This window comes from Oryzias latipes, chromosome 16 (assembly GCF_053564925.1).
Source record: "Oryzias latipes strain Hd-rR chromosome 16, Olatipes_Hd-rR_3.1".
In the NCBI taxonomy this organism is placed as follows: Eukaryota; Metazoa; Chordata; class Actinopteri; order Beloniformes; family Adrianichthyidae; genus Oryzias; species Oryzias latipes.
This window is the reverse complement of record NC_136252.1, coordinates 6,554,745-6,572,797: the sequence shown is the minus strand read 5'-3', so window position 1 is coordinate 6,572,797 and position 18,053 is coordinate 6,554,745. Positions and strand designations below refer to the sequence as shown.

The window sequence follows — 18,053 nt, the reverse complement described above, 5'->3', positions numbered from 1 at the left end:
AACAATAAATACAGCAGTTTTAATTCAATTTATCAAACAGGACTGGTACAAAATCTGTATATAAAAAAGCACAGTAAAAGCTGCTCAGAATACTTACTAAAGAGATTTGATGGACTATTCTCAAATATATCATAAACAAAAGCATATTACATGTAACAGAAATTAAAAATGGTACACAATAAAAAAAAATCCCTTTTCTTTTACGATTTGGAATCTCAAAAGATTCCCAGCCTGGAAGATCAACAACTTTTTGGCAACAATATGTTCATTTTGGAGCAAAGCAAATGAAAGCAAGAGAAGTTCCACATAAATCAACCCAAGCGTTAAAAAAAACAACAACTCCCAAACATTCAATGATTACTGATCTTTAAGACTACTTTATAAGTGGTTTGTGCTTTAAATGTCAAATAGTGCAAAAACTGCTCAGTTTGTTTTATTTGTTGGGTGAGTAAAACTCCAGTAGATCTGCTCCCATTCTACCTGAATCTCAAGTAGATTATTTAGGGAAATCCCACATCTGTTGTTCATTTAGACATAAGATAAGTTAGATGAGCAACTCCAACACAAACACTTCTTCTCTGATTACCTGGATAAGGTGTGTTCCAAATTAAGGAGCTGAAAGGCTGGGGCAGACAGGAAACTTCAAGGAAAGGAGCTAAACACCCTCACAGTTTTTTAAGTCACCAGTGAACAAAATGTACAAAAAATGAGTAAAAACTTAAAACAAAGAAGCAAGAAAATGAAGCCCATTTTTATAAGATTATAATCGAACAATAAAGTTTAAAATCAAACCTGAAAAGAATAAAACAGTGGTACAGATACAAAACAGCCTTAAGACATCTACTCCAATAGAACATCTTTATGTATAACAACTCTCAGTGTAGTGACTAAATCAGTATAAATCTTTTGCTACAATCAAAAAGAATGTTTACTATAGTATTGCCTTTTTTTCTAGCAAATTTCGTGTGCTGTCTAGGAAGGGCAGCAATGCTTTGATCATAAGTATGTGCTTTCAGGAAAAACTGTGCCTTTAAGCAGACAGACTGCTCTGTGAAGCTGGATTACAAAAGCGTCCCACAATCTAAACCAGCAGCATCTCTGGGCTGGATCATGCAGGTTCTGCTCCAACACACCACAACCCAAACCATCCAGGAATGTTCTGCTGACATGAAGATTCACTGAAGGCTATTTTAGCCCGTTAAGGTGTGCACACAAACAGAGATGAGATCAACACGGGAGGTCAGATGTCCTTTGGGTCCTTGGTCTTCTCACAAAGCTGGTGGGCGGAGTCTTGGACAGCACTGGAGGGTAGTAGGTTTAAAGCTGGATGCTGCTTTGGTCCACCAGTACCTCCCCTGACCTCGGCCAGCTCACTGCCGGGAGTAATCCTGCACCAACCAAGACACACTGCTGGTCAATGATGGGGACTTCAGACACATTTAATCCTTCCTACTTTACTGTTCAGACATTACTACAGTTCTGGCATTTGATCAAACAGAGGTTCAGTCCTTCAGTGGGCCGGTCTTTGCCCAAAGAAAGCTGTGGTGTGAGCACATAGTTCTTGTGATGAAGCAGGAGTAGATAATGGATGCGAAGTGAAAAAATCTTGTATGATCGGGAACTTAATTTGTAAATATCTTAATCAGACGATTGACATTCATAGTGGTCACGACTGGGCATCAAGGGCGTCCAGTTTCTAGGTTAAGCCACCCACAGGCCGCATCGCACTGAGCCGATGCGGCCTGTGCGTGGAGACCGCGATGCGGCCTGTGCGTGGAGACCGCGATGCGGCCTGTGCGTGGAGACCGCGATGCGGCATGTGCGTGGAGACCGCGATGCGGCCTGTGCGTGGAGACCGCGATGCGGCATGTGCGTGGAGACCGCGATGCGGCCTGTGCGTGGAGACCGCGATGCGGCCTGTTTGTCGCGGCCTGTGCGTAGAGACCGCGATGCGGCCTGTGCGTGGAGACCGCGATGCGGCCTGTGCGTCGCGGACTGTGCGTAGAGACCGCGATGCGGTCTCGCTGCAGGACATTCTGAGAGTTGCGGCACATTCCGGCTGTAAGTTCTTCTCAGGAGCATCATGTCTATTGACACATTTTTGGACAAGCATCTAGCAGCGGATTTGACGCACATCAAAAGAGAGAAGGCAAACACGATTTTGACGAGTTATTGGTGTGAACGCAGCATTAAAGCCGCAAACTCTTCCTGCGGAGTGTCTTTGTAGATAATTCTGTGTCTCCTTGTAAATGTTTTTCTAAAGAATGCCAACCGTTCAGAATGTGACCGTGAAGTCTCATCCCACCTTCCATCTGCAGCTCGGTGCACGCTCTCAGAGTGGCTGCTGATCCTGCTGGAGCTCCCCCCTTTACTGCGTCTCTCTCCTCCTTCCCTCTCCCCCCTCCTGGAGCTGCGAGCGGCTGTGGTCCGATCCATCTGCTCTCTGACTAAGGTGTCAGATAGAGAACCTTCCAAGAGGGTCTCATGGTTCCCCGAGGAGCTGGTGGTGCCAGCATTGGTGGGGGCGGCGCCAGTGCTGGTGCCCATGGACTTGGAGATGACTTTGAGCTTATGGGAGCTGGACTTGTAGTGCTTCTTCTTGTGCTGGACACGGGTGTTGTGCTTCAGGAAGAACTCGCAGGACTCCTGGAGAACGCGCCGGCTCTCACTGATGGGGCTGCGGGTCAAAGAACAGTTATGAAAACATAAACAACCAGCTGGATTCCTTTTTAGCTGGGTTAACACGGGAACAGATGTTGCCTTACTCCCTCTTGCGGGTCCTATTGAAGAAGTAAGCCCATTCAGAACAAGTCTTTTTGCTGCTGACCCAAAACACCGCCGATATCCCCACCACCAGCGTCATCAAATATTTGACCAGAAACAGGGAAAGGTCAGGCCGGTCAGGGGTTGCAGTCTGAAACAGAGGTACGTCCAAAGAAAATCAGACTACTGTGGTTCAAAATAAAAGACACAAATCCAATTTTCCACTTAGAAAGTATAAATTATAAACAGAAATAACAATTCATTGAAAGTGGAGTTCATTTTCATCCTGTAGAGGTTTAGAGCTCCTTTGCTGTTCTCATTGAACACACACAGCAGCTGTGAGAGTCTGGGGGGTTTGCATTATTGCTCAGCACTCATGAATCTGAGAAGAATGTTTCTGCGACCTGCAGCTCCAGCTCAAACCCTGCTGCTGCTGCAGCCCCAACTCAAACCCTGGATATCATACAGTGGTGGACAAAATTGTTGGTCCCCCTCAGTTAAAGAAAGAAAGTCCACAATGCTCACTGAAATGACTTGAAACGTTCAAAAGTAACAATAAATTAAAATTTATCAAAAATGAAATAATCAAAATCAGCCATTACTTTTGAGTTGTTGATTAACAGAATTATTTAAAAAAACAAACTAATATAATAGGGCTGGACAAAAATGATGGTACCTCCATAAAAGACTGAGAACCCAGGGGGTCATGATGAATTCAGGTTTGTCCTTTAATTGACATCACAGCTGTTTTCAAACCCATAATCAGTCAGTCTGCCTATTTAAAGGGAGACAAATATTTACGTTGTGTTTGGTGAAAAGGTGTGAACCACACTGAACATGGACAACAGAAATGGAAGGAGAGAATTGTCCCAGGACATTAGAAACAAAATTATAGACAAACATCGTAAAGGTAAAGGCTATAAAACCATCTCTAAGCAGCATATTATTCAGAAGTTTAAGACCCACGGGACAGTAGCCAACTTCCCTGGACGAAGAGGAACATTGATGACAAATTGAGGAGACGGATAGTTAGAACTGTATCCAAAGAGCCCAGAACAACCTCCAAAGACATTAAAGGTGAACTCCTAGATCAAGGTACATCAGTGTCAGATCGCACCATTCGTGTTTGTTTGAGCCAGAGTGGACTTCATGGGAGACGACCAAGGAGGACACCACTGTTGAAAGGAAATCATAAAAAAGCCAGAATGGAATTTGCAAAAATGCATGTTGACAAGCCACAAAGCTTCTGGGAAAATGTCCTTTGGACAGATGAGACAAAACTGGAGCTTTTTGGTAAGGAACATCAGCTCTATGTTGGTAGACTCAAAACTGAAGCATCCAACCAAAAGAACACTGTCCCTACTGTGAAACATGGAGGAGGCTCAGTTCTGTTTTGGGGCTGCTTTGCTGCATCTGCCACAGGGTGTCTTGAAGTTGTGAAGGTCAAATGAAATCTCCCGATTATCAAGGCATTCTGGATAGAAATGTGCTGCCTAGTGTCAGAAAGCTTGGTCTCAGTCGCAGGTCATGGGTCTTCCAAAAGGACAACCATCCAAAACACACAGCCAAAAACCCCAAGAATGGCTCAGAGAAAAGCGTTGGACTATTCTGAAGTGGCCTTCTATGAGCCCAGATCTGAATCCCATTGAACATCTGTGGAAGGAGCTGAAACATGCCATTTGGAGAAGACACCCGTCAAACCTGAGACAACTGGAGCAGTTTGCTCATGAGGAGTGGGCCAAAATACCTGTGGACAGGTGCAAAAAGCTCATTGACAAATACAGAAACCGTTTCATTGCAGTGATTGCCTCAAAATGTTGTGCAACAAAATATTAAGTTATGGGTACCATCATTTTTGTCCAGCCCTATTATATTAGTTTGTTTTTTAAATAATTCTGTTTCAAGTCATTTCAGTGAGCATTGTGGACTTTCTTTCTGTAACTGAGGGGTACCAACTATTTTGTCCACCACTGTATCTATATTTGTGTGTCACCATTTGTTTCAGAAAGTTGCCATCGATTTTCATCAGAATCCAAGGTTTTTGTCCCATTAGCCAATAAAATTGGCCTCAGATTCTGTCACTGAATTGAAAACATTTTTCTAAAGAAGCTAGATTGATTATTTACATGAGGACAATGTTAAACACACAGCAAATGAATGTGTGTGCGCCATCACACACTGGGTAGGCACAAAATAAACAAGATGTATAAAAGTACTTAATAAAACTGATATAAAACTAAGCAGAAACCACAAACGCACAGATAATTAAACACTTTCAGGGTTTTTACTGTCCACCATTTGGTTGTGATGCTTCAGCTACTATAGGAATAAATATAATACTAAGTCAGAAAGCACCAATTTTCTGTTTTTAATAATGTAATGTGTTCTCGGAACACCCATTAACCTTACTACTGAAATGCACACGAACACAACACATTTCCTGAGTGGCACAGATGTTCAGCTTCAGGTTGCATTAACATAGCAGAGCATTTTTACAGCCTGCAGCTTGGATTTGAATATTGTTTTATTACAGCAGCTGCATCTGACTTGATGGAAACAGCTTCAGGGAAAAGTCTGGCCTCTGCTATAATTCAACATGTACAGATTGTGCCGTTCAGAGTAAAACTCAGATGTGGCCTTTCCTTTTCACCTGATTCTTGCACATTTTAGCTGCTTTTTATTCTATGCATTTATCTGTATTGTTTGCCCACTTTAAAGAAAACTGTTCTGAATGTTATTTTACCATGTATAATGACAATAAAGGCATTCTATTCTATTCCTGGGTCATTGTGTCACTGCAGGTACCTTGTAGGAACAGGGGATGCTGTATTCCTGACAGCGGTCATTGATCCAGGTGTTCTCCCAGCTGCTGCGGTGACTCTGTTCGTAGGTGTAGCAGGCCAACAGGGTGACCAGCGGGAGCAAGTACAGGCAGCTGAACACACCGATGCGGATCATGAACTTCTTCAGCTTCTCTTGGTTCCGCTCGTCGTGCTGGATGACCTGCCGAACGTGGTTGAGGGAGACAATACCTGCCAAAATGAGGATGAGGCCGACAATGACGCCCACACACAGCGGCGCCAGAACGAAGTATCGGAGAGCGTCCAGGTCGTAGAGACCCACAAAGCAAACTCCACTAATGCTGTCTCCTTCCACCTTGTTTAAAGCCAGAAGCATGACCGTTAGCGCCCCTGGGATGCCCCAGGCAGCAGAATGGAACCACACCTGGACACCAAGGACAGAAGCACAAGAGTAACAGTTCCTCCTGATGACCCATGATTCCTCACTGCTTTAGTTTTATTGGTAATTTCAATTTTTCCCTTAAAAGCTTTTTGAAACTTACCGCTTTCTTCTCAATGGCCTCACAACTCCACTTGGGTCCAGCAGCCAGAAACCAGGTGATGGTGAGAATGACCCACCACACCATACCCGCCATGGTAAAGAAGTACAGCAGCATAAAGAGCAGAGTGCAGCCTTTGCTCTGAGAGCCCAGCACCACGGTGTCCACAGCGGCATGGTGGGAAGCTTTAGCACAGGCTGCGCTGTCCCCCAGCAGGAACCCAATGAAATAAATGAGCGAAACGAAGCTGTAGCACACGGCGTAGAAGATTATGGGCCGTTCTGGGTATCGGAAGCGTTTCACGTCAATAAGGAAAGTAAGAAAAGTGAAGAGTGTGGCACAGAGGCAGATAATGGAGCACACGCCGATGAAGCTCTTGGCAAATTCAATGTCGTGTGGTTTAAAGAACATGTTGGAGCACGGTGGAGCACAGTCCTGGGTACCCAGGAAGGACGAGCCTTGGCCCGCTTTGGTCTTTAGCTGCAGGGGGCACCAAAACCCAAGATCTCTCTTAGGAGATGAGGGGGTCTGTTGAGCAGTTGTAGGAGGCACAGAACCGTCCACCACGCATGGGTCCAGTCTGAGGAGGAGAACAGGATAATGGATTACTTGAGATTCACCGGAGAGGCTGCTGTGGACTGAAGCCTCTTACTTGTCACACTGAAGTTCAGGAGGCCAGGTGACATCAAAGATTCGAATATTCTCCCGGCAGTCAGAGAGAACGGCCCGACACTTCTCCCTACATGGCCGGATCACCCTATTGTCCTCTGTGCACGCTGGGATAAAGGCTTGGCACAGGAAATGGTGGACGTCCGGGGAACAGCGCAGGTTTGCGAGGGGCATAAATGGCTGCAAATGGAGATTTTAGAGACGGTAAATTCAAAGTCCTTCTGCCTCAATGACAGCCAAACTGTCAACACTGCTAAGATGGTGGTGGTGGTGGTGGTGGTGGTGGTGGTGGTGGTGCGAGGGTGCATTTCACTGTAAGGTCAGATGTTAAAAATCCAGGAAATGTGTAGATTTTTGTTTTGGTTTTCTCCTTTGTGTTTAGTGAAGTCGCAGCTCTACTATCAGTCCACATTCAAAGTTGACTTAATTCTTTTTGTCTTAGTAAATTATATTCTTTTCACTTTTTATCAAATTGCAGAAAAGCCATAACCTGATATACTTAAAGTCCCTCTCCGATCATCTTTAGATCTGTTGTAAAAGCGTTTCCAGTGGTCTTTTAATTACCATAATGTCATTTTAGCACGGTTTTTTGCAGAGCAGCAAGAGTTCTTTATACATTTGCCTTTTATCCCTTGTGCTATCCTATGGGGTCCAGATGACCCGATCCTTACATTGGTGTGTTCTCCCTACCATGACAAAGGTGGATAAAGGAGGAAAGATTTCATGTAATCCATGGACACCAGTGAAGATCACAAATCATTGAAGAAAAAAGGTTCAGAGCACTGTCTAGTGGGTCTAGATGACCCAACTCCCAATGTTAAAGTGCCTAGGATAGCACAAGGGTTATTAGCATTTATGTCACAAATCTGCTCTTTTTTTATCTGCTCCTGATTAACAATGATTTGAACTGAGAAATACTTAATATTCTTTATAAAGGTCCTCCATCATGGGAAAAATGCCACAAGAACATATTAAAACACTGAAAACATCCTTTTCATTGGAGTGGGTCTTTAATCTCCCGTCTCCATGTGAATTTATCGGTTTTCCTAGATTTTTCTCTTTTATTCCTCTTTTTACATTTTCAGAATCTAAACTTTTCAAACACAAAACTTTGTATTGATTGCATCAACAGCGGTTCCTGATTTCTTCTCTTATAGTTATGGAGTTTATCATTTTTTAGGTTTGAATGATGGAAACAGTTTTGTCCTTTTATGAGTGCGACTACAGTTGTTTGGTTGCATTGAACAGCTGAACTCTCTCCAGCCTCAACTGTTGGGAGAACTGATGCTTTTTCATAAAATAAATCTATAACGTCATCAAATCCAACAGTTGAGATGCAACTTTCTTTAACTAGAGGAATGCAAACTTTGAATTAACTCTTAACTTTATTTTGTAAATTGTAGTGCTATTCTTTGCAGCTCCACACAGAGCCCCCCATTCATGCCCTGAAAGCCATTCTCTTGTGTTTCAACACGGGGGTCAACAACTACGAGACAGACAAGGGGGGTGGGGGGCTGGTAAAAGGTAACAGGAAATGAACATGCAGACATTTGAAACACAGGGAAAAGCCCAGAGGACGGCTTGTAAGCACATAGCTGTGCACGGGGAGTCTGCTGAGGATCGACGTTATACAAGAATTTCAAATGAGCTTAATAACTCAACACATGTCTGTACATATCACTGTGCATATAAACTAGCTTTAAATCTGACACACCTACAGCAGAAGGTCTTTTGTTTTGCCAGATCATTTTGCTTTGACGATGGAACAATGGACCAAAAGATAAAATAATAACCCACAAGAAATGGATAAACATGCTTCATCACAACAGAGATCATTCATCAAGCTTTAGCGTTACCTGCTCACTGAAACTGGTGACATTTCTGCATGAGGCCCACACACACACACACACACACACACACACACACACACACAGTGAGGTACAGACATTTTTCCTGAAATCTAGTCTGGCAGCAGTCCGTGTCTCAGAGGTGTAGGCCCCTCTGACAGAGGACGTCCTTGTTTCTCTCTATCGGAGGTCTGGACTTCTCCTGAGGCTCAACAATCTGACCTTTATTTGCTTCCCAACAGTCACTACAAAACAGGGCCTAATAGCAGAAACCTTCAGCTTGGGTCAGCAGCAGAAGTGGAGCTGATTAGCTCTTGAAGAGCGAAAGCCTTCAGTGAAATTACAACAAAGTACTTGAGGATTTCACTGATTTGGGGGGAAAAGGGCAACTCACTTTTGAACATTTTGCCTATAAGTCTCACCACTCAGGACAGATATTCTCCTGAACATTTGACACCTCTGGGTGTTTTGCTTCTGAAGCTGCAGTGCTGGTCGGGACGCAGACAGAGAAATGTTTGGCTTTTGTCTGCAGAAAGCCTGGATTCCAGCAACAGTTCCCTGTGATAGATCATTGAAGATTTCAGAGAGCTGGGTTTTGTTCGTCAAGTTGCATATAGGTCAGGGGGAGTCAGCCTGTCACCTGGGAGACACAAGGCTGTATGGGGGGGGAAATCAGTGAGTCATTAACAGACGGAGAGTTCTCATTGTGGTATGTGCAGGACGCATTGTGTCAGGCTGGGTGAAATCAAAGACCCCCACAACTAAGTCGACGCAGTGGCCTGTGGTGGGGTTGCTGTGATACGGGAAGCTCAGATCTGCCCCGCAAAAGAAAAAAAAAAAGCCTCTTCAACAAATCTTTGTTCATGCTCCGACAACAAATGTGTGTAACCCAAAGCCAGGTCTACAGGAATGCCAGGACACACGATCCAACAACAGAGAGAAAGACTCCACCACAGAGGGGACGGACATCACACCCTTTTCCAAAGGAGGATCAGGCTGGTTGCCGTGATGGAGCAACTTTCCTGCACTGCAAACAATTTGAGCCATGCCAAGATTTAAAATCTGGTTTTCAAACATTAAAGAGATTTGACCAGGTTTAAAGTCCTCTACACCTTTACAAGCTTTTTTTTTTTTTTTTTTTAAAGAGCAGTTTAAAATCGTTTGTCTCATTAATAGCCTGGATCTAGAAATAGGGAAATTATTATTAAAACAAGTTAACATCATTTTGCTACAGACTCCTAACAAAAGAAAATCTTGATTTAAGACTTAAAAAAACTCAAATTACACTTTGTTTTTTGGTTCAATTCATGGATGTTATTTTAAAGTTCAATACATGTTGAAAAGTCAGAATGGGATTGATTTTGGAAATAAAAATTTAGATTTAGATTATATGAAAAGGTGTTATTTTATATTTTTCTAAGGATTTATTAGGACTTGTTCTAAGATCATATTCTTGTTTTGTTTTGAAGAGAGTCCTTTCCACTTATAACACTACAGTAGTTTTTTGTCACTGTAATCAAAATGAACCGTAATTAGGTACAGAAAACTCAAATAATACAAACCATTTGCTTAGAACTAGCAAAAAAAAAACCTAAATGGGTTATATAACATTGTACTGAACAGCTTTTTCAGCTTATTTTTCCCTGTTTGAATGTGGAACTCCTGTCTAGATTTAGACATCTTATTTTAAGATTTCTTACTGCATGGACAGATCATTTGACTACATTATAGTGATTATCTTCTTTAGATTCCTTTCCAGTTTTTTTAGCCCCCCCCCACTTTTAACTCCACAAGCTATCAAGCAGAAAATTCTCAAACTAAGACCAAGCAACCAACAGGACCTACGTGGTGTAAAGAATAACTAGAGCATCCATCTGTAAAATCTGCCTTCATTTCTACCATTAGGTTTTCCAAACTGCCCTCCTTCAGTGAGGTGGAACAGTGACTGTACTGCCCCCCCCCCCCCCCCCCCCACACACACACACACACCCACCCTGATCTGCTTATCCTTCAGTAAAAGCTCATTACGGCTGCTTTTTGCTCATGATCCTGGACTTTCGATCAGAGATCATGTCCATAAATGAGGTGACGTTGGAACGTAGGAGGGAAGGCAAACTGACAGCTTTGCCTCTCAGGTCAACTCTTACTGAAAAATGATTCGGACAACAATCACGAAGATGAACATTCTGGTGTGTGAAAATAAATTCCTCCGTTTTTGTTTAAATGCTTTTTAACACACAGAAGAAGAAAGTGATTTGTATTGTTTCCAACTGTGATGTCATGTATGTTTTTCAGCCCCTGACACAGTCTGTGAGTTTCCTTTTGTTTTTTGTGCAGGTTGGCTCCTGGAGGGCTCCGCCCCTTCACCTGTCTGTACCTGGAGTGGCGCACAGCTGCCTGTACTTTATTTGATTTGTTGTGTTGTATTTATGCTCTATGTTTCTCCTCACTCCACTTTGCCTCTTCGCTCCTGTATTTGGGTCGTCCTGATTCCCCGTAACAACCCCTTGAGGCGCCTGTTTACAGGTCAGGGACATTCCTGTTAACATTTAATGAGCGCATCTGTTTGGAGATGCGTGCTGATATTTTAGCTTCTTGGTTACTAATAAATATGATAAAAGGCTGAGGAAGATGATTCCCTCTGCTCCAAACAAAACCTTTTTGCATCCGATTCATTGTTGGTGAAGGCGAACGATCAACATCTTTGACAACAGTGGTCCATTGCTATAATGTAGATCACCCTTTGCAGTCTCGTAGATTTTGTGCGCTTTTTCTATACAGCACATTGTGTTCTGCCTCCTCATTGTGTCAATCTCTTCCATACAGTTTGAAAAATTAACATAAATCTTTATAACGATCAGATCTTTGTTTTCATTCTACAATACTGGACTTTTTTTTAATGTAGGATTGAACGTTGAGCGTTTTTTTTAACAGGAGAGATGAGAGTGAAAATGTTCATGTCCGTCTGAGAAAAGTGTGTAATAATGAGTTTTAGAGCCCCAAAACATCTGTAATGATTGTAAAAAATAAAGATGACTATTTGGCGCACTACTATCACAGATTATTTTTAGAACACAACTATTGCGATAAACGGAGAACACTATAAAGAATTATTAGTGATTTCAATCAAATGTTGGTGAAACAGAAGTATGGAAAGGGCTGGTTCTCCACTGATCTATCAGCCATAAATCCTGAAAGCAAGTATTTCTCTGCCTTTACTGAATTTTAATGAGATTCATCATTCTTCTGCTCCAAGTGCCTGCAGAGCTTTAGTCTGGAATTTGTGGGTGGTACAGAAAAGTCAGATGAGTCGCTGGATTCCATCAAATACCCCTGAATTAATCCTGTTTAAACAAATGAGTTGGGATTAGGTCTGTTGTGCTTCACTGTAGTAAATCATCTTAATGCGTCGTAACATGTTTGGCTTATTTGGAGATGAAAGACGGATCTACTGATAGAAGCAGAACGAGGTCCAGATGTCTGTCAGCTGCACTGCAGAGAAGCTGTGATGCCTTCACCCATCTGAGGCCCTCACAGCTTCTGCCGAGGTTTCTGTGGAGTTTACCCCAAAGTAAGGATCGGTCCCACAGGTGGACCTGTACGGAGCTGCTGCAGACTCCACATCCATACCCGTTTTAACCCCAAACCCTCAATCTGTTTCAAGTGTTCAAACTAGGAGCAGGTGATAGTTTGTGCAACCGGTTGTTGCTTTAAATTAAACTTTACCTCTAAACCACCATAATGAATAGTTTCCCCAGTGACTGGCGGCATCTGTACAAACTCTTCACCCATAGGAAGTCTGGCTTTAGGGTAATGTTCTGTAGATATCAGGCTTGAGATTTTGATAAACGGTCAAATATAGGTTTCTGGAAACAGGTAATTACAAGTCACTCACCTGGTATTTGTGCTGTACTAGGCCTGTATAATAAATCGCAAATTTATCGTTCTCCTGCATATTGCAAAGGACGGTGACCTTAAATGTGCTAAAACAGTCTTGTGGCTGCTTGAAGTATTTAACAAATCAAATGAATCCCTTTATGCATTTGACCAATCGGATGGAGCCCTTTGATGTCAGATGCTCGCTTCCCATGTAGACGAGGGTCATTTGGAGCGTAATTTAAGTTACTTAAATTAAACTGTTGCCGTGAAAAGGAAATAATGTTTTTGGTTGTTTTGCTATTTGCTCATGTATCAATAGTTGTATCGTCATCACAATATTGATCACTAATATGACACGTCGCAGGATTTCCTCATATTGTGCAGCCCTACACTGTATATAATCAGAGCCTAAAAATAATAGACCAGGGCTCAACATGTTACAATATATGTGCCTACTTTATGGTTTTTAAATGGTCATGACGCACTTTTCTTTAAACCTCTGGTTCAATTCAGTCACCATGGAAACTTGCTTGAGGACAGAAGTCATTTGATGACCAATTTGCCCAAAAAGCTCTTATAACTGCATATTACGCCAACATTTGGCCCATTCTGGAACACGGCAGCATCATCTGGTCTGGGGCTGCCAGCTCACACTTAAAGCGCTTAGAGCAGGAACGACACAAACTCCTTATGAGGCACCGGTAGTTTGTTATCCTAAGATTATCAACATGTCCTAAAGATTTTAGAATCACACCGTGTTCAACTGGATCTTACTTTTTGAGCAATACAATGACGGTCAAGATCGACTCCTCGTTGCTGCTTTGGGCTCCGTGTGCCACGGTGAACAACACGTCAAGCTGTTTTATTTCTTGTTCCATTTGCTCGTGTTTTAACACTTCCATTTGGCACATTTTGCCTTATTTGTGCTTTGGCAAATGCTTTCATTTCTTCTGTTTTTTCCCCCCTGCTGACTCCTGTACTTTCAAATCTCATCTTTTGACATGTATCAAAGGTTTGGGAAAATTTAAAATGCTCAATGTGTTTTTTATTCCATTATATTTACTGTTTTATTGTATTTATTTGGTATATTAATATGAAAATCCTACGATTTTAGTGATTTACCTATTAATGTCCTTGAAGTAAAAATGTGTGAATAAAGAATGAATTTCTAATGGCTTCCTGCTGCTCTGCAGAAATTGTGTCCTAGAAAACAACAAGTATTTTTCAAAAAAGCATAATCATAATTAAAGACCACTGCCAACGCTTTGAAAATGGATCAAAAGATGATCAAAGTGGGTCTTTGATGAGGTAATGCCAGCGCTGACTGAAAGGTTGTGGTTCACCTGAAAACCCTCAAAATGTCCTTTAAAGGCTCGTCTTCTTCACATTGTTCACATTTATATTTACGTGGATCCTTTATACCAAAACAACCAGCTCAAATATCAAAACATGATTATGAACATTAACACATAAGCAATAAATAAAAATATAGGATTTAAGTTTATGTGGCAAATATAATATTATATAAATATAAGTCATTTGAATACGATGTGTTAACCCTTTAACACCAGAAATGTCGCCAGCAACACATGCCTAACGGACGCTCTTTGAGATCCCGTCAATCATTGACCGTTTACCCCATCAACGTAAACCAGCCGATTGTGAAACGCCTTTCTCCGCGTCACAATCAGTTGATTTACGTTAATTGTGTAAACGGTTGTAGCGTTACGGTAGTTGAAAGAATGTCAACGCTGGGGAGCTGAAGCTGTGGTGTTCAAAGGGTTAAAATAACAAAACTCACCTCCATTTTACTGGCTGCAATCTCCTGATCATAGTGCTCCATCATGTTGGGAAAGAAAGTCATGTTGTAGGGCATCCCCATGCACCGGTGCACTTTGATGGGCTCACAGGTGAAGAAGCTGTGAGCGCGGCAGCTTCCGACCCAAACGAGTGCCAGGCCCAGCCACAGCGGCCCCGGCGTCCGCATGGCGTCAGCTGACGGGGAGGAATTGCGTCAGTCAACCACAAGTTTATCTCTGGTCCTGTGCGAGGATGCTGGCGGAGATTCCTTCTCGTCAGTCCATCAGCCTCAGATCAGCTCTGCTGAGGTGGTCTCAGGCCTCTCATTGTTGGTCAGCTCGTGGTCATGGGTTACTCAGCGGACTTGCAACACCTGAAATAAATGAAATTATTTTAGGACAACATTTCTAAATGACGTAGTTGTTAACTACAGAGAGACGACTGACTGAAGAACCTGAAAATATCACAACTTAGTGTACGAGTGCTCCTCTGCAATTACCTTAAGGTCTTCAGGACCCAGTTTAAAGCTGCTCTTTACAGCATCAGTCAGTGAAATTAAAGGGATCCTCAGGTTTCTTTGAAGTGGGGTTGTGTGAGGTACTTATGAGTAGTTAAAGAGTCTTACCTGAAGCAGACAGCAGCCAGAGCCGCGTCACTTTGAACAATAACACAGGAAATTCTGAAGAAACTGATTAGATTAGGCTTGTTTAAAGAGAGCTTCTTCTGAGACACTCCAACACAGCAGATGTTGGCCTTGACTCCTCCCTGACTCTCCAGAGGAGCTGCTGGGACTGCAGTCTGTCTGCACAGTGCAGGAGTGGACAGCAGCAACGCAGACGTCTGCAGAAGGCTGCAGATCCTGGCTCGCGCAGGAGGAGAATGGGTCTCAGCTTGTTGGAGCATATTAAACTTCACATTAAAGTGTCAGACTCTCACACACACGCTGGAACCCAGCAGAGGAGCCTTAAAGGCCTGACGGGGGGAAACAGAAAAACTTTCCTACAGCTTTTAATCCAGTTCATATGATGCAATTTTAGTTAACTTAATCCTATCCTTTCAATAATAAAACACAACAAAAGTGGATTTCCATCTAGATGGTGTGACACTGAGTTTGGCACTGAGTGAGTTTCAGAGGAACCTTTTATTTATTTATTTATTTGCATGTACGTGATTTCTCTTGTTTTTTTATGACGTCACTCACTGAAGAATCGGAGGCTACAGTTGGAAGAAAACCCGCATTTTTCGCCAAATATCTTTTTCAAAGTTTAAGCTAGCTTTTAAAAACACACACAAAGGCGTAAAAGTTAGCCAACTGGAAAGTTTTTGACTCGCACAACAACAGCTTGACTTAGGTGTGTCTCTCATTTCAACAAACGTGACTTTTTCCTGCAGGTTTCCGCTCACCGCAGGGAAAACTCCGAAACCGGCCGAGGGAGGGAGGGAGGCGGCGGCGGAGTCCCTGGTTCGGTCGGCTCACGGCTCAACTAGGGGGGGCGACTTGACGTCGGTGGAAACGTGAAAAAAGCAGAAAATGCCCGCCGGGATGAAGGTAAACACAACACAAACACTTACCTACAGCTGTTGAGGAGCCGCTGCCACACAGAACCGCTGCGGAGTGGGCTCGGAGGGGCTCCGAGCGTCTGGACCTCTGTACGCCTGCGCGGAGCTCGCGCACGCCTGCGATCCTTCAGTCTGAGCTGCCTTCAGGTGCAGTGGGAAATATGAGACTCAAAGGCGGGGTTGCAACTTTGAGTCTCAAAGTTGCAACAAAAGTCTTAAAAGACGTTTAACCCATTCCACCTTAAAAAACGTGTTTTATTATCACTGTTTTTTAAAGGTGTACATTTATTAACACAATTTCACGTTTGCTAATTTAAAAATATAAACACACATAAAAAAGATACAACTATAATAAATAAATATATAAACAAACATTAAAAATTCAGTAATGAATCTTATGAGAAATGCATAGTAATCAAACATTTCTTAATATAAATTCCAAATAAAGTGCGACATTTTAAATCTTTTTATTTATACTTTTAAACGTTACAGTTTGAAAGTCTTTTTGTACATTTAATTTATCGTTAGTTCTGTTCAAGACTTCATTTTTGAAATGTGTTTTTAAAACCCTTTTGGTGGCCAAATAAAAAAAAGTCTCGGCGGTTGGATTTAAAAAAAAAACTGGTCTTGTGAATCATTTTTTTTTGTCAGGTTACTTTCAATTTAATATGTTGTCAAAATGTAAAGACAAAATTGGTAACTTTTCTTTTTACCTCAAATCTCTTGTCCCTATATTTGTGCGATTTCTTCCTTTTTGAGTATTTTAGTATTGAAGGAATCCAGAAATACAACAGTTGTTAAAATCAACTAGCAAATCAAAATTGTTTTGTTGTGGTTGCCTATTCTTTGTTTAAATCGCCATTAAATGTTTAATTATTGCTAAATTGTTACATTCTTATCAGCATATTATAATCACAGAAATGAACGAAAGGGGGAAATAAAAAGCTGTTATGCCCTCAGCTAAAAACATATCCTTTTAAAACAGCTTTTTCATAATTCTTTTTTTCATATTCTGTGTTTTACTGTGAAACACTTTGTATTTTTTATCTTGAAAGGTGCTATACAAATAAAGTTTATTATTATCATTATTTGACATTTCAGTGTAACTGGGGAATAGCCGTGTGTCACATGAACGTAGCAGTCGAGCAGCTGGTTAAATTGAGAGCGCGCGAGGAGGGGCAGACTGTTTGGCTTTGCTTATTAAAGAACGTCTTGTCTAAATCTCAACAGTTAGGTACTTAATTAAGGTAAAAATGTGATTTACTGCCCCTTAAACTTTACACGCACTCCAGAGTGGAAACTAGCGAAGAGGCTGTTCTGTTTTAATGTTTTTGTACCACTAGAGGGAGCAGCACATTTCTTCTGTTTTTCTTGGGGGTTTAGATTTTAGGCCTTGTGTGCTATTCTAGGCATTTTACCATTGGGAGTTGGGTCATCTAGACCCACTAGACAGTGCGCTGAACCATTTTTCTTCAATGATTTGTGATCTTCACTGGTGTCCATGGATTACATGAAATCCTCTCCACCTTTATCCACCTTTGTCACATTTGATGTGCTCTTCAAAGCATTGTCTTCAGCATCTCCTATGATGAAGCCCTCTCCAGTTTCTACGCATTTATCCAAACCACAGTGTACAACATTGATGTTGGAAACACAAAGGAAAGTCCACGAGTCAAGGAACTGAGAGCATGATACCAGATTTAAGGTCAGAACACCGTTAGCAGACTGACAATGTTCTCATGTTTTGTTTGTAAAATGCACCACAAAACCTGTTCAAATCTTTACAAGAATTTAAAGTTATTTCATGGTTTATACCAAACTACAAATTGGCTAAAAGTTATGGTCCTGAATACCACCTTGGTCTATTTCTGTGTACTGGAACATCCCATGATTTACCTGAGTTTAAGAAAATTTGCACAGTTGTAATGCATGAAAAAGATGCTTTTATAATAGGTTGTGCTGTCAACACACTGCACTTTGATGAACACTTTCATGCATATTGCATTGAAGAGCAGAGTGATAAATATGCTGTGATTTGTATTGACCAGCTTACTTATTATAGACCTTTTGATAAGCAATGTGCTAATGAGAATGAAAGAGCATATAATAATTCCATACTGCAAAATGTATTAAAGATTGTTTTTATCATTTTTGTGGTGCAGTTAAAATAAATGCATTTCAAATAAACACTGTTT

General features: G+C 41.8%; 1 protein-coding gene across 5 annotated transcripts; it reads right to left on the bottom strand.

Moving 5' to 3' along the window:
• Positions 1-16,021, bottom strand: fzd6 (frizzled class receptor 6). 5 transcript variants are annotated; one of them, XM_078933775.1, is made up of 9 exons: positions 15,871-15,987; positions 15,703-15,795; positions 14,300-14,671; positions 6,756-6,952; positions 6,107-6,683; positions 5,569-5,988; positions 2,766-2,914; positions 2,306-2,677; positions 1-1,388 (listed from the first exon to the last, which is right to left on the bottom strand). In XM_078933775.1, the coding sequence occupies exons 3-9, from the start codon at positions 14,483-14,485 to the stop codon at positions 1,241-1,243; spliced, it is 2,049 nt and encodes a 682-aa protein (XP_078789901.1). In that variant the 5' UTR covers positions 14,486-14,671; positions 15,703-15,795; positions 15,871-15,987; the 3' UTR covers positions 1-1,240. The 5 variants fall into 5 exon arrangements, with proteins under 5 accessions (XP_078789901.1, XP_078789902.1, XP_011483170.1 ...); XM_078933776.1 differs by having other exon boundaries at positions 15,875-15,953; XM_011484868.4 differs by lacking the exon at positions 15,703-15,795 and having other exon boundaries at positions 15,871-16,021.
• Positions 16,022-18,053: the final 2,032 nt, after the last annotated feature.